This window comes from Dryobates pubescens, chromosome 1, assembly GCF_014839835.1.
Source record: "Dryobates pubescens isolate bDryPub1 chromosome 1, bDryPub1.pri, whole genome shotgun sequence".
Taxonomy (NCBI): domain Eukaryota; kingdom Metazoa; phylum Chordata; class Aves; order Piciformes; family Picidae; genus Dryobates; species Dryobates pubescens.
Window position 1 is genome coordinate 61,927,384 of NC_071612.1, and position 14,336 is coordinate 61,941,719.

The 14,336-nt window shown below is 52.5% G+C and overlaps 1 protein-coding gene across 3 annotated transcripts in view; it reads right to left on the minus strand.

The window, feature by feature from the left end:
- Positions 1 to 14,336, minus strand: part of BSN (bassoon presynaptic cytomatrix protein) — a 123,828-nt gene that overhangs the window by 43,029 nt on the left and 66,463 nt on the right. For all 3 annotated transcript variants that reach the window (XR_008462534.1, XR_008462533.1, XM_054166916.1), the window contains exon 3: positions 11,967 to 12,749. Coding sequence is in view for 1 of the 3 variants with exons in the window: in XM_054166916.1 (XP_054022891.1) it covers positions 11,967 to 12,749 (783 nt within the window). In the remaining 2 variants the exon portion in view is untranslated. The remainder of the gene's footprint in view (positions 1 to 11,966; positions 12,750 to 14,336) is intronic.

The window sequence follows — 14,336 nt, forward strand, 5'->3', positions numbered from 1 at the left end:
AACCATCTCCACTGCAGCCCAGCCCTAAAGCTGCCTCCCCCTCAGCCCACTCCGAAAGGCAGTGTTACGAAGCCAATTAAACGCTCGATTAAGTGTCCCGACATGTTCCCAAATAAAGCACTACCATGGCATGCTGGAAAGAACAAACACGGAGAGCAGCAAGCTCCATGGCCTGTGAGCACATCAGGATAATCTGTGCCTGCTCCCAGGGGTAGAAATGGCAGCTGAAGAGCCAAATCCTCTCACCATCTCTGACAAAAGCAACTCTCTGCTCACTGCACCTTCAGACCGAGACTCTGATGGTGTGGTTCCACCAGCCCTGCGGTCTTGCTGCTGGTACCTGCTCAGGGACCACATGCCTCCAGCATTAGTCCCCATGGTGCTGCTCACCAGAGGAGAGGTCCCGTGCACACAGGAGCCCACACACCTGTGATGGGTCAACGCCCATCCTGGAAGCAGGGTGGGGAGGGCTTGTGGGTGCTTTGCCCTCCCTGCAGGGTGTTCTCCCCCTGGGAAACTGAGTCTGCTCCACTCCCCCTCCCTGCCCAGCTAGGACTATATAAAAGGGAGGACATTACAGCCATTAGCTCTTCTTGGCTTCTGCCTTTCTTGGACAAGAGCTACTGCAGCTGCCTTCCTGCTTCTTTGCCATGTGGTCAGGCCTGATCCTTCTCCCTGCTGCCTCTGCGTCTCTTCAGAGAGACTGGTTCTGTATTCCTGTTTTGTTTTCCCTCCCATCCATCCTTGTTCCTTGCCCTTGTGAACCTTACCTGTTATTGTTTTATATATCTATATCTCTATATATAGAGATATATCTGTCTCACAGTATCACCAAGGTTGGAAGAGACCTCAAAGATCATCAAGTCCAACCTGTCCCCCCAGACCTCATGACTAAACCATGGCACCAAGTGCCACATCCAATCCCTTCCTGAACACCTCCAGGGATGGTGACTCCACATATATATATGTATTGTTTAAAGAAAACTTTACCTCCCTACTTCCAAGCCGACTCCAAATTATTTCTTGGTGGATTTGCTCCTTCCCTTCCTTTTTTTTCCCCTCCTCTCTGTTGGGAGGGAGAAAGGGGGAGCGGGGGAGGGATTCTCAGCCTTGCCCCCATCTGAGCTCTTAAGTGCCAGTTAAGGCTCAAACCACCACAACACCCCACAGAGCAGCCTGGATTCAAGAGGTGGTGCTGCCACATCCTGCTGGCCCCCAGTGAGTCATCCCACCAAGCTAAGCATCAGGGACTTGATCCAAGCAACACTATCCCTAAAGCAGAAATCTGTAATCCAGTGTGGCACATTTGCAGGCCACCAAGCATCCCCAGCCCACTCTGAACCCACCACTACCTCTCCCAGGGCAGAGATGGTGATAACCTACTGATGCTGGGTGCTGGTCCTTGCACTGGGGACTGCTCCGGAGCTCCACTGTTCAACACCAGACACAGCAGGAGCAGGAATGTGGGTCCAGAACGTGGCTCCCTATCTCCTTGAGAGCTCCCATGCCTCCCCAGTAACCTCACACTTCTCTTCTCCAGCTTTCCTGCTCTTCACTGCATCTGGCACCATGGGAACCTCTCACTTTGCCCCTATGTCAGCTGTGTGCCTGAACAAGCTGTCCACTGAGAATGGTTCCCTGCAAGTGGGGCTCATCTGATAAGTTATGAGGACATCTCTGAGGGTTGGTCCTGCAGTGGACATCAGTGACACAGCAGAGGCATGAGGCCCCAGGTGTGATCTGAAGAGCAAAGGCAGGTACACCTGAACTTTGTGAATGAACCAGGGGTGTTTTGCTCTTCAGCACTTACTTATAAAAAGCTTTATGATAAAATACTGTGGCAGCTTTAGCTCAGCCTGCTTCCCCTCTCTGCTTTGCCTATTTTTGCTGCCTTCAACCTTTCATGTGCACAACAGTGACTCTTTTCAAAGCTTCTCAAGGTCAAGAAAGTCCCTAACAAGGCGTGCTAGGGCAGTTATTGATCTCCTCTCTGTCTTTCCCAGAGTGTCCCTGAACTGTGAAACCTCAGCCAGGAGATGGAAAGTTACTCAGGCCCTTCCCAGGTTGGTGAATGTTAATATTCATGGCACCCGACTCAAGAGAATATCAAATCCTCCCTCACTGATAGCCTGGCACGTCTGGCTCCACGTCCCTGCTGCAAGGTCACAGCTCCTTCCATCCACTCGAGGATGGCTTCAGCAGGTTTCTGAAGGATAAGTCTGTGTCTGTTTCGTGGACAGAAAACCATCACCCCTCAGAAGCAGATTTGCAACACCTACCAAAATAAATGTCTGCAGGACAAAACCATCCAGAGATAGATGGGAGGTGGCGTGAAGATCCACGTTCCATGGGCCAGAAGTGCTTCCCTAAACAACTCCTCGGCACTGTAGGGAACACCACAATCAATACCACACAGATGGAGTGTCACCATCACTCACAGCAGAACCAAATACACACTGACTGCCTAATGGGGCAACACCAGTCACCCTTTGCATGCCCAGCCTGAACAGCAATGGAAGCAGGGCAGCAGAGCCAGAGCAGCTCCCCCTGCTCCCCAGGGCTTGCAGCTGTGGCAGTTTCGGGCTGCGCCTAGAAAAATTTCCCCAGACCTTGAACAGGAAGTGGCAGAATGTAAATAAATCACCACTGGCTGTATAAAAGGAAAACAATGATAAGGTCTAAACAATCCCATTGGCCTGACCACCAACATAAAGTTAGATCTGTAAACTAACTTGCTCTCTTTTCAGCTCCCTTTGCTCTGGCAGATCCTAGCTGGCTTTTGCTTAGCTGTTGCTGACCTCGGCTGCGTTGCTTTGTTTTTGTTAAGTTCTACCAAACCACTCTCTGCTCTTTCTCTTGTCCCCTGTACAGGGGGAGGGAAGGGAGCAGGGAGGGGGGAAGCTGTTGGTGGCCCCCTGGTTTTGTCCAGGGGGGGTTCTTGTGTTTATAAATGGTACATATATGTAAAGATTGTGTATTTTGTACATATTCATTGCATTTCATCTTTTAGATTGTAGTTTTGCTTGTAAATGCAGCTTCTTTTGCTTCCACTGAGCTGGTCTGGCAATTTTTTGTTGGGGGCAATTTTCAACCCACCACACCACCTCATGACCTCCCACCCACATGGCCACTGTTGGTGGGAGCAATGGGTGGTGGTTGGCTGCTCACAGCAGCCAGCAAGGCTGCTACAGTTCAAGACTTTGGGTCTTGCAGCTTTGCCTGCAGCACCCTCTTGGAGAACATTGGCCAGTGGGTCTTGTACACCCCAGGTGGTTGTTGGGGGCAGGTAGACATGCCTGGGCTGTGGCTGGGACATGTGGAGGCCGTGGGACCAAGGCAGCAGTGTGGGCAGCCACTGACCCCAGTGGTGGTGGTGGCTATGAGAGCTGGCATGGAAGCTGCCTGAAATTTTACAGACTTTCAAGAAGGATATCTATGGTGGAGGCTCAGCTATCATGCCTGCCCTGGTACCCACCTGACCTCCAGCACCATGGGCTGGCCCACAGCAGCAATACTGGTGCCCCAAAAGCCTTTGTTTTAAGGCCAAATCTTTGCAGTGCCTGCTCCATGGTGACTACCCTGGCTTTGCAGGCCTTCCCAGCAAGTCAGCTCAGAAAGACACCTTGGCACTGTCTGCCCAGGCAGCTTGCTAGCCCAGGAGCACAGCAATACAACAGGCAGAGGCTCCAAGTCCTAGGGCACAGCAAATATGTTCTGGGAATCCAGCCTGGCATTGGGAAAGCATCATTCACTTCAGCTACATCTTCATTTAGCAGCAAGGCAGGCAGAAATCCCTTGCCTGACTGTCACCCCTCTGAATTTATCACTTGGTTTTATTAGCCATGGAAAACAATCTGCAGGCAGGGGCAGAGCTTCCTCCAGAGCATCCATCAGCAGGGGGCACGGCTGGCCGGCATCGGTCCGTTAAGAATATAACTGTGTCTGCAGGAGGAAAGGAGTCTGGAGTCCTGGGCTTCCTTCTGATTACAGAAAGGAACAGCAGTGCTTTGGATCCTTTTCCAAGAGGCCAGAAGCTGAGAGCAGGTTCAGCAAGGCAAAGCCCAGCAACTGGAGTGGTCCCAGAACCTTCGAAGACACAAGCAGCAGCAGAGTCCACAGCAGAGGTAACACAGAATCATGAAATTGTTTAGGTTGGAGAAGACCTTTCAGGTCACTTGATCCAACCACTAACCTAACACTGCCAAAGCACCACAAACCTACATCCCTCAGCACCACACCTACACACCTTTTCAATACCTCCAGGGATGGTGACTCCACCACTTTCCTGGGCAGCCTGTTCTGGCACTTGACAACCCCTCCAGCAAAGAAAATTCTCCTGATATCCAACCTGACCCTCCCTAGCACAAGCTGAGGCTGTACCTCTTGTTCTATTGCTTGTTACCTGGGAGATGAGACTGATACCCACCTCACTACAACCTCCTTCCAGGTAGTTGCAGAAAATGAGAAGGTCTCCCCTCAGTCTTTTTCTCCAGGCTGAACAGCCCCAGTTTCCTCAGCTGCTTCTCAAAAGACCTGTGCTCTAGAGCCTTCACCAGCTTTGTTGCCCTTCTCTGGACATGCTCCAGCACCTCAGAGTCCTTTTTGAAGTGAGGGACCCAAAACTGAGCCATTATTCGAGGTGTGGCCTCACCAGTGCTGAGTGCAGGGGCACTGCCCTGGTCCTGCTGGCCACAACATTTCTGATCCCAGACAGGATGCTCCTGGCCTTCTTGGCCACCTGAGCACACTGACTTGTATTCAGCCAGCTGCCAACCAACAAATCTAATGAAGAGAAGGCTGAGAGGGGATTTTATTAATATCTGAGGTGCCAGTCTCTTTGTGGTGGTGCCCAAGTGCTAGGACAAGGAACAATGAGCGTAGGCTAGAACCCAGGAGGTTCCACCTCAACATGAGGAGAAACTTCTTGACTGCGAGGGTGATGGAGCACTGGAGCAGGCTGCCCAGAGAGGTTGTGGACTCTCTCTCTCTCTCTGGACACTTTAAAACACCACCTCGATGTGTTCCTGTGTGGTGTGCCCTAGGTGATCCTGCTTTGGCAGGGGGGATGGTCTTGATGATCTCTAGATCCCTTCCAATCCCTAATATTCTATGGATTCTATGATTCTAATGGGCTTCTGCAGACAAAACCAGCAGTGGGGTCCACAAGGGCCACAGAAACATGGACTGCACAAGTGGGACATCCATGTACACTGTGCCTCACCTGTCCGGCAGGACTCCACTCTCAAGTCAGCCCAGTCTGCCACCACTGTCCCCCAACCCCACTTCAGCCCCCAGTGCTTGAGGGAGGAGCCAGCAGAGAGCTCAGCATGGCCCAGCCTGGCAGCAGGAGGCAGCTTAATTACAGTGGGTTAATCAGAGAGAAAACTCCTGAGTCACAGCGAGCTGTTAATTACCAATCCGTAAAGGGATTGCAGGGCTGGCCCCGGCGCAGCCAACCTCATCTGGTGCTGGCCTGTGCAGCGCCCTCGGCCTGACAAATGTGTGTGCCTGACCTGGCTGTTTATACCCCTAGGGCTGGGGAATTGCTCAAAAATCATGAGTTTCTAAACAAATATTCAGGAGAAACCCAGCAGGTGCTGCACTCCGTGGCCCACAGCTCTGGTTATCCCTTCCTCCTGCAGGCAACTCCAGGGTCTAAGTCCCTGCCCACCCTCCAGCGTGGCACCACCTCGCTCCTCCTCCTGTCCCCAGAGAGGGGACTCAGCTGTTGTCTCAGTGTCCAGCTGAGCCTCGGGGATCCTGCCAAGCTGTCAGCATAGGATGCCCCATTTCAGGGGAAACAGTCTCAAAAGGGTGACTGACAACAGCTGCTCCCTGCTGCATCAGGGGGATGTCTATTGGTACCCTTCAGCTCTCTGAGCCCAGCAGCAATAACCAGCCCTGGATTCACATGGAAACTTTAAGTACCTGTCCCTGCTTATTGCCCACCTGTCCCATCACCACGTGTGGCCAAGCAGCTCTTCAGGAAGGGGTTCATGCCCCTGCTGAAGAGGTACAGCATTGCACGTAGGAAGAGGATGAGGCTCTTCAGGATGGTGAGCTGCAGACCCCCACCATGGGCAGTGCCTGTGCTCCAGAGGGCAGGAGGCATGTACTTCTCAAGGCACCTCTATCCTGCTTTTCCCCCTGGAAGGAGCTGGTGAGGCTGCCCAGGAGACACATGTGGCCCCAGACCAGGGCTGGGATTTCCACGCTAGGACAGTGCTGAGCTGGAGGAACTCTCTTAACCCAGCTAATCCTCTTTGCCTGGGAGCTGCCAGCTAATTACATTCCCAGCGAGAGCAAGGACCCTTGGGAAGGGGGCAGGGAGGCAAGGCACACCAGGACCAAGCATGGGCTCATGGCTGCTGGCTCCCACCTGCAGCTAGGGCAGGTGAGCCAGGAGTTTGCCGTTCCTCCCTGCTTGCTTTTCCGCTTCTATGAAATTTCTGTGCTGACCAAACCAATTTTGCCACAAAAGCTTTCCCCTTGCCCCTCCCCTTCTCTAAGCCATCCTCTGGCTGCCGGCAGTGACACCCTGCTCTGCACAAGGGCTGATCTTGCAGAGTCTTTTCCATCTAATTGAACTCCCTTTCTCACAGGTGTTCCTCCCTGCAGCCAAGTGCAGGAGCTGCTGCAGTGGCTTCTGCAAGTAGGGCAGCTTGGCCCCACCCTCAGCATCAGCATCTTCAAACCACAGCATCATGCCCTGGGGAGCCTTTCTGCTAGGGGTCCAAGTTTCCCAGTGGGAGGTCTTGGAGCATGATGGAAAGAAAGGCTCAGGGCTTTCTGGGAAGCATCTGATATGGTGACTCAAGCTCTTTGCAAGAAAGCCATCTGTGGTTACCAGGCTGCAGGTACAAGGAGAGCAGCAGAACATGTCCCATGAAGGACTTAAGTGAACTCTGCTCCTGCATATTGTTGAGTTGTGATAGCACATGTAGGATAAACTCTGAATCCCAGCGTGGTGGGGATTCATCTAGTCCACCCCTCCTGATAAAGTAGGGGCACCCACAGCAGGCTGCCCAAGATCACAACATCCAGGTGGATTTGGAATCTCTTGAGAGAAGGAGACTCCAGAACCTCGCTGGGCAGCCTGCTTCAGCACTCCTCAGTATAGATATGATATATGGATGTGATAAGCAGGTTGGATATGATATATAATGAGGAACCTAACGGCACTGCCTGGTGAGACCAGAGAGGAAGATGCAGCAGCATGCCCATGACCACACAAGTGTTATAGAAAAGGCTGATTTTCATAATGCATGGGGAAGGCAAGGAAACAAATACAATTTCAGGACCTGGATGTGGGCTGGTGAGTACCACAGAGCATAAGAGGACTCCTCCTGAGGGTAAAGCACCTGTTGAAGGTCCTGGCCTGGCACCCAGGGATCAGCAGCATTCTTCAAGGGAAGTTGTCACCACTCCTGTTTCAGGCTGGTTAATTAGGCAGAGGGGCATCCTGCCATGTTTATTTAGTGGCACGACATGCATAGTTCATTTGCTGCTTAACACAAAACCCCTGGAGTCAATTGGGGTCAAGCAGGGTTACCAGGAGAGCATCATGCAAGTGCAGGGCAATCAGGGTATGAGTCAGCTCTTGCCAGATCAGCTGGTCCCTTAGCAGACTGCCATAAACAGGCCTGACTCCTCAGAATCCCAGAGAAATAGCCCAGCACTCACTTCTGCAACACTGCTGCCTGCATGGCACAAGGCTGAGGCTGTAGGGAATTTGGGAGAGTCCCAGAGCGCCAGCTCTGACTTGGTGGGAACAGCTAGCTCATGGTGCTGTTGCCAGGAGCCAGCTCCTGGAGGAGGTGTGATGAGGTGGGAGGAAGCTCCAGGCACCTGTACTTCTGCTAATTCGTGTAAACAACTTATTTAAAGCTGGGTAATGTGTTACTGTGGCGAGTGAGCAGAAGCGGAGGACAGGCACAATTCTGGTGTCTGCTGGTCCCCCATAGCTGCCAGAGCCATGGGCCACCACGGCCCACATGCTTCCCCTGAGATGTGCTGCTGGAATGCCATGCTTGTGTCACAGAATCACAGAATCATTGAGGCTGGGAAAGACCTCTGAGGTCATACACTCCAGCCTATGACCCAACAGCACAACATCAGCTAAACCATGCCACTAAGTGCCACATACAATCGTTTCTTAAAGACCTCCAGTGATGGCAACTCCAGCAGCTCCCTGGGCAGTCCATCCCAGTGGGCTGCCCAGCCTTTCTGTGAGGAAGTGCCTCCTAACATCCAACCTAAACCTCCCCTGGTGCAGCTTCATACCATGCCCTCTTGTCCTGGTTGCCTGGGAGAAGAGAGTGACCCCCACCTGACTACAACTTCCTCTTAAGTAGTTGTAGAGAGTAGTAAGGTCCCCTCTAGGTCTCCACGTCTCCAGGCTAAACCACCCCAGCCTCCTCAGCCTTTCCTCATATGACTTCCCCTCCAGCCCCCTCACCACTCTGGTCACTGTACCTGAACTCTTCAAGTGCCCCAGGTACCCAGTCCTCCCCATCATCTTCTGACCATAATCACTATGACCCAGAGCCAAAGGAATGTCAGGCTTGCTGGTGGAGCTCTCTTGTGCAACCTCTGAGAGCTTGGAGGCACTACCCAGCTTCTCATGGACAGGATGCTCTTGGAGCAACCTTCTCCTGCAACAGACTACATGAGCACTATCCAGGATGCTCTTGGAGCAACCTTCTCCTGCAACAGACTATATGAGCACTCAGCCCACAGCAGAGCAAAGGCACCAAGGGACGTGCAAGTCACCTTTTCTTTTTGTGGCTTGGCACCCAGGCATCTCAGCCAGTGAGTCCACAGAAAAAGCAGCACCTTCAGTCTTCTCTTTTGCTGGGTTTGAGTGCACTTGGCTGAATGAAGTGCAGGGGAGGAGGCAGCTCCTTGGATACCTCCCCAGGCGGCTGCAGAAGGTGGGAGGGGATGACAGAGACCTGGAGCCTCCAGCTCCATCTTTAGCTCAGGAGTGGGACGGGGATGAAAATACCATGGGTAAATAAAAATGCATCTTTCCAGGGAAATCAGAAGGTTTAGGGCACTGCAGATAGGGGCAAAAGCCATCCCTGTTTTCTGCACTTCTCTTTTGATTTTTTTCTCCCCATTTCATAATGGCAATGGTCAGACAGAAGCACCTCCTGCACCCCCACCACTACTGAGAGCAGCCCAGAGGTTGGACCAGGTGTCCCTCCTGTGTTTTCAGCTAATTGGGACCTGTTACATCCTGCTGGTTGCCCATCCACACAGCAGAAACACACACAGACATGCAGCAGGAGGTCTGCTTCCAGCTGCATGAAACAGCTTAACAATCTCACCTCTGTGACAGGCTAGTACAGCTCATGGGGTCTCTCTGCATGCAGCTCCTCCACCCCCTTCTTAAAGATCTACTCTGACCACATGCTCCCTTAATCCCCACCTCAGACACTTGTGGGGGCTATGCCTCAACAGATGTGATGAATTTGGAAGTCAGCACATGCTGAAGCACTTGGGTTAGTAAGTGTTAGGAAGCTCTTTGCCTTCAGCATTATGTGTGATACCACCATGGAGCCAGGGTCCTCAGCAAAGCAGTGCTGCCAGGGTGCTCTCCAGTTCCCCTTGTACCACTGGGGTCATCCAGCCCCACAACAACCTGTGCTCCAGACCTCTCACCAGCTTTGCCCAGGCTGAGCGTGCTGCCCATCTCACCTCACGCTCCTCTGCACATACTAGACTCAAATGCCAATCTCCTTGTTAGCTTCCACACAACTTCCAAGGGCAGCTTACAGTCAAGGTCCTAATTCATAAAGCAGTTAATGGATCAAGCCTCACTACTTCAAAGAGCGAGTTCTGCTATTTGTGCAAATCTCAGGGCTTGGGACAAGCTCATGTGAGCTGCAGGCAAAAAGAGGATCAGACCACAGAGAGATTTTCTCAGAAGATCAAGCAAACCTAAAGCCCAGCTGCATGAACAGATCTTGTAACGTTTCCCTCTCCTCAGAAAGTTTTTGTTAAGAGCATCTGCAGCTCAAGTGCTGCATTTCTTCTTCACCTCTTAAAAAGAGTAAATTCCCTAAACCAGCCCAGCTATTTTCAGCTAGATAATCATCCTGTGCAAGGGGAAGCAAAAGTGAAGGCATCACAAAGCCCAGGTGGGCCCTTGCTGTGGGTCTTCACTCTGTGTGAGGGGACTCTGTGCGGATATGGCAGTGATGAGCAGCAGCAGGAAGCCCTCAGATGCACGTATGTGCAAGAGTGAGTTTGCCAAAGGTACCTGAAGATGTTTACGCAAGAGCTGAGGTCCAGCCTTCAAAATGTGAAATTTAATCCCTGGTGTTAGCTAGTGACCCTGGAGACAAGCACTGGAGAGAGGTCACCTTTCTGTGATACCTGCAGAAAGCACCATGTTATCAGCTACAATCTAACCCCAAATTAATTCTCTAATTAATTAGTTAACAGGTGGGTGCCAAGAGGAGAACATTAAAGCCATTTCACCAACCTGAGCGCTTTCTGAAGCCTGCAAACACATCATTGCCCACGCCAACACGGGGCTCCAGCCCTGCTCAAGGGACTCAGCATCTGCACACCACCTTCTCACCCAAGCCCTTCGGGGAGGAAGGAAGTGGTGGTAGGAACAATGAGCAGAGTGTTTCCCCTGAGGCAGCATCATGCACAAGTAAGTGGCCATCTGAGGAGCTTACACCTCCACCTGCACACTGCACCAGGAGAGCAGCCCTCCTCCACCAGAAATGTGACCATGAGCAGCAGCAGCAGCTTCAGGAAGAGAAGAAAATGACTGTGTGTAATTGAAACTGCAGGGAGGAGCTAGGGACATAAAATGCAATTATCTGCCACGGAGCGGAGCCAAGATCGGCAGTCCTGCTCCTGGTCATTTAAAGTTCCCATTAGCTTTTCCATGTGCTGATGATATTGGTTTTGTGTCTTACTGGCTGCCAGATGCAGCACTTCCAGAAGAAAGCCCTGGACCGCCTCTCCTAAGTGTCTTGAATCACCTGTGGAGGAGGGGATGAGGGTCTAGACTTTAACAAAAGACTTCTTGAAGGGTCTGGAAGATCTTCCCTAGCTACCAGGGTGGAAGGAGTAGGAGGATGCTCCAGCTGAGTTCCAGTTTCACCACACTCCTCTCCAGGTGTCAGTGGCTACAGCTGGCTAAGATGCTTTTTGGTGCTTGGGACAATGCTTTGGGTGGGCATCACAACAATTCTGGGACCTCCTTGACTACAGCTGGTAAGACCATGTGGACCTTGGCTGACCTCAACCTCACTGAAGTCCTCTCCTTGCACTCCATCTCAGCAGCCTGCAGGGGACCCAGCCAATTCACATCCAAACAGCATTGTGGATGTCTCCGCATCCATTCCATGCTCAGCCCATTCCCCAGGCATAACAGAGTGAGGCCTTTGCCTCCTGAAGAGGGCAACAAGTGCCAGTGGGCCACTGAGTGCTCTGAGCTGATTTGAAATACTCTTGCTGACATCCTACCACTGTCTCCTCTATACCATTTTCCTTGAGACCTCACCATCTGAGGATGTAGGAGTTACAGAATTTCCTTCAACAGCTTCATCACAAACTTGGTCAAGGCATCCAACCACAGCACCAGGAGGGGGATGCTTGCTGGAGACTGGAACCTGCACCACCTCTTTCTACTTTCTCACCACTGGAGACCTTTGAGGAGCAATGGGCACTGCTCAGGGCTGCCTCAAACAACAGCCACCCCTTCCTCTGCTTCCTGCATGAAACCAGCACGAAGTTGGTGTACACATATGAAGTCTGTGTCTTTGTCAAGAGGTGGAAGACCATGGCCTCCAGCCCTGGGGCTTCCCCTGGGAGGAACTTTGCTTCAGCAGCCTCTTAAAGGCTTTTTTAAACCCTTGAAGGAAACCGCACCATCTTTTCTCCATTTTAAGCTCCAACCCTCGGATCAGAAGACGCCCACCCCCAGCAGCCCCTCTTACCTCCACCAGGTGAGGTGTGGGGTTGAAGCCACACATGTTGCAGACCTGCTGCCGGCAGGTTGTGCAGGTGTTGTAGTTGGGGGGCTCTCCGGAGCCCACGTTGATCTCCGCTTTGCAGAGGGGGCACGAGACCTTTGCTTTCGGCACTTCCTTTGGCTTGCCGCCCTGCTCCGGCTTGCCCGGCTTCGCCGCCGGCGTGGCACCAGCCCGGCCCTGTGCCCCCGGGGCTTTGGGGCCAGCTTCTTTGCTGGCATCACTGAACACGATCTTTGGAGGCACTTTGCCAGGAGACGGCTGGCTTGGAGGGGGTGCTTCTGGCTGGACGGACATGAGCGTGCTCGCCTGGGTCAGGAGGGACGCCCCAAAGCCAAAGAGCTTCCCTGTGAGCCCCTCCTGGGGCTGCTCTGGTGCTCCAGCCCCAGGGCCTGGGGCGGCTGGCTTTGCCCCCACATCTCCTGCCATCTTTCTCTGCTCAGAGGAGGAAGGCTTGGCTTGCTGATGCTGCGGAGAGGACCTGGCCGCCTCCTGAGGTTTTGGCTGGCCTGGGCCGTGCGGTTCCCTCTGCGGGGTAGTGGGTTGAGGTTTGGGTGGCTCGGGCGGCAGGGTGCGGGTGGCTGATGGGGACTTATCCACAGCTGAGGGCGTTGGGTGCTTGGCTGGGGAGTGGGAGGGGGATGGTGAAGGAGAGTGAAGCTGTTGCTGGCTCTTGGAGCGAGGAGCGGTGGTCATGTCCATCCCCAGAGCCCGCTGCATCTGGCAGTTCAAGCACAACCATTCCTTCACCTGTGAGACAAGGAGAAGACAAAGGCAGTGAGCAGTGGGCAGGAAGCCCTAGTGCACCCTGAACAAAGCCTGTGCAGGTATAGGAACAAGAATCAACCTCTGAAAAACATTTTGGTGCCACACTGTGCACAGGAAGTCTCTCGCAGCCAGGGGTGGACAGAGCCCACCTGTCACGGGTACCCACGTCCTGGCATGGCGGCACCAACACCAGCTACACTTAAGTCTTGGCTTGCTTCCAAGGCTTCTGTTGTAAAGCTCCTACTAGCCACGAGGCTCTGCCTGCAGGCAGCTTATTTTATGCCCCTCCCAGGGGAGAGGAGTCTTTCTGAGGGCTCGTAGCCCCATCACCTCCCTGCAACAAAACCAGTGAAGGGTTTAGAGAACAAGACTTATGAGGAGAGGGAACTGGGGTGTTTAGTGTGGAGAAGAGGAGGCTGAGGGAAGACTTCTCCACAACTACCTGAAATGAGGCTGTAGTGAAGTGGGTGTTGGCCTCTTCTCCCTAGTATCAAGTGACAGAATGAGAGGAAATGGCCTGAAATTGTGCCAGGGGGTGTTTAGATTGGATATTAGGAAAACCTTTTTTACTGCAAGAGTGGTCAGGCATTGGAACACTCTGCCCAGGGAGGTGGAGGAGTCATTGTCCCTGGGGATGTTCAAGAAATGTGTGAACGTGGCACTTAAGGACATAGCTTAATGGCCATAGTGGTGTTAGGCTGACAGTTGGACTCAGTGTCCCCAGGTACCACCATGACATGCCTGAGGCTTTCCCAGGGCCAGCAGACATTGCTTTTCTGTAATCAGTGGGGTGGTTGTGATATATCCCCCCAAAACTGGCCACTGCAGGCTGTAAGGGACAGCAGGGAGCAGGTCCTTCTTGCCTGATGCACCTGCATTGCTGAGAGGGCAAAACCTTATCTGGGGAGTCAGTGGTTAATTGTCACTCTCGTCATGAACTTTTGGATGCAAATGGAAAATATAATGCTCCCTGGCTAAGTGGTGATAAATGAAAGACTTCTTCCCTTGAGAGACATTCCCTGTGACACATTAATGTCTGAATTAAGTTAATTAAAGAGGCTTTGTGAAAGCTGTGAGCTTTTCTGTACCAGGAATCCCCAGGATGCTTGAATGGTAACGTATAGCACAGTCAGCAGGACAGCCAGGCCTGCCTCCAAAAGATTTCTCTAAGACCAGCAACTAAAGTGGCAAAAGGGCCACAAGTATTGCCAAAAACCAGAGCAGCATGCAAGACAAGCAGATGCAGAGCCTGGCATGAACTGCAGCACTCAACAGCTCCCAGTCCCTGCACTCTTCTGGGGCTACATATTCCAGAGCCCAGTATATGCCACAGGAGCTGTGGATTTTCCTGCCTTTCAACTTCAAGGAGCTGTTTCCCCATCCCAGTGTTATGGATATAGAATCACAGAATGCATTGGGTTGAAAGGGTCCCTCGAAGGTCATCTTGTCCAACCCCCCTGCAGTGAGCAGGGGCATCTTTAACTAGATCAGGTTGGTCAGGGTCCCATCAATTTTGGTCTTGAATGTCTCCAGGGCTGGGGCCTCCACCACATCTCTGGACAACCTGTT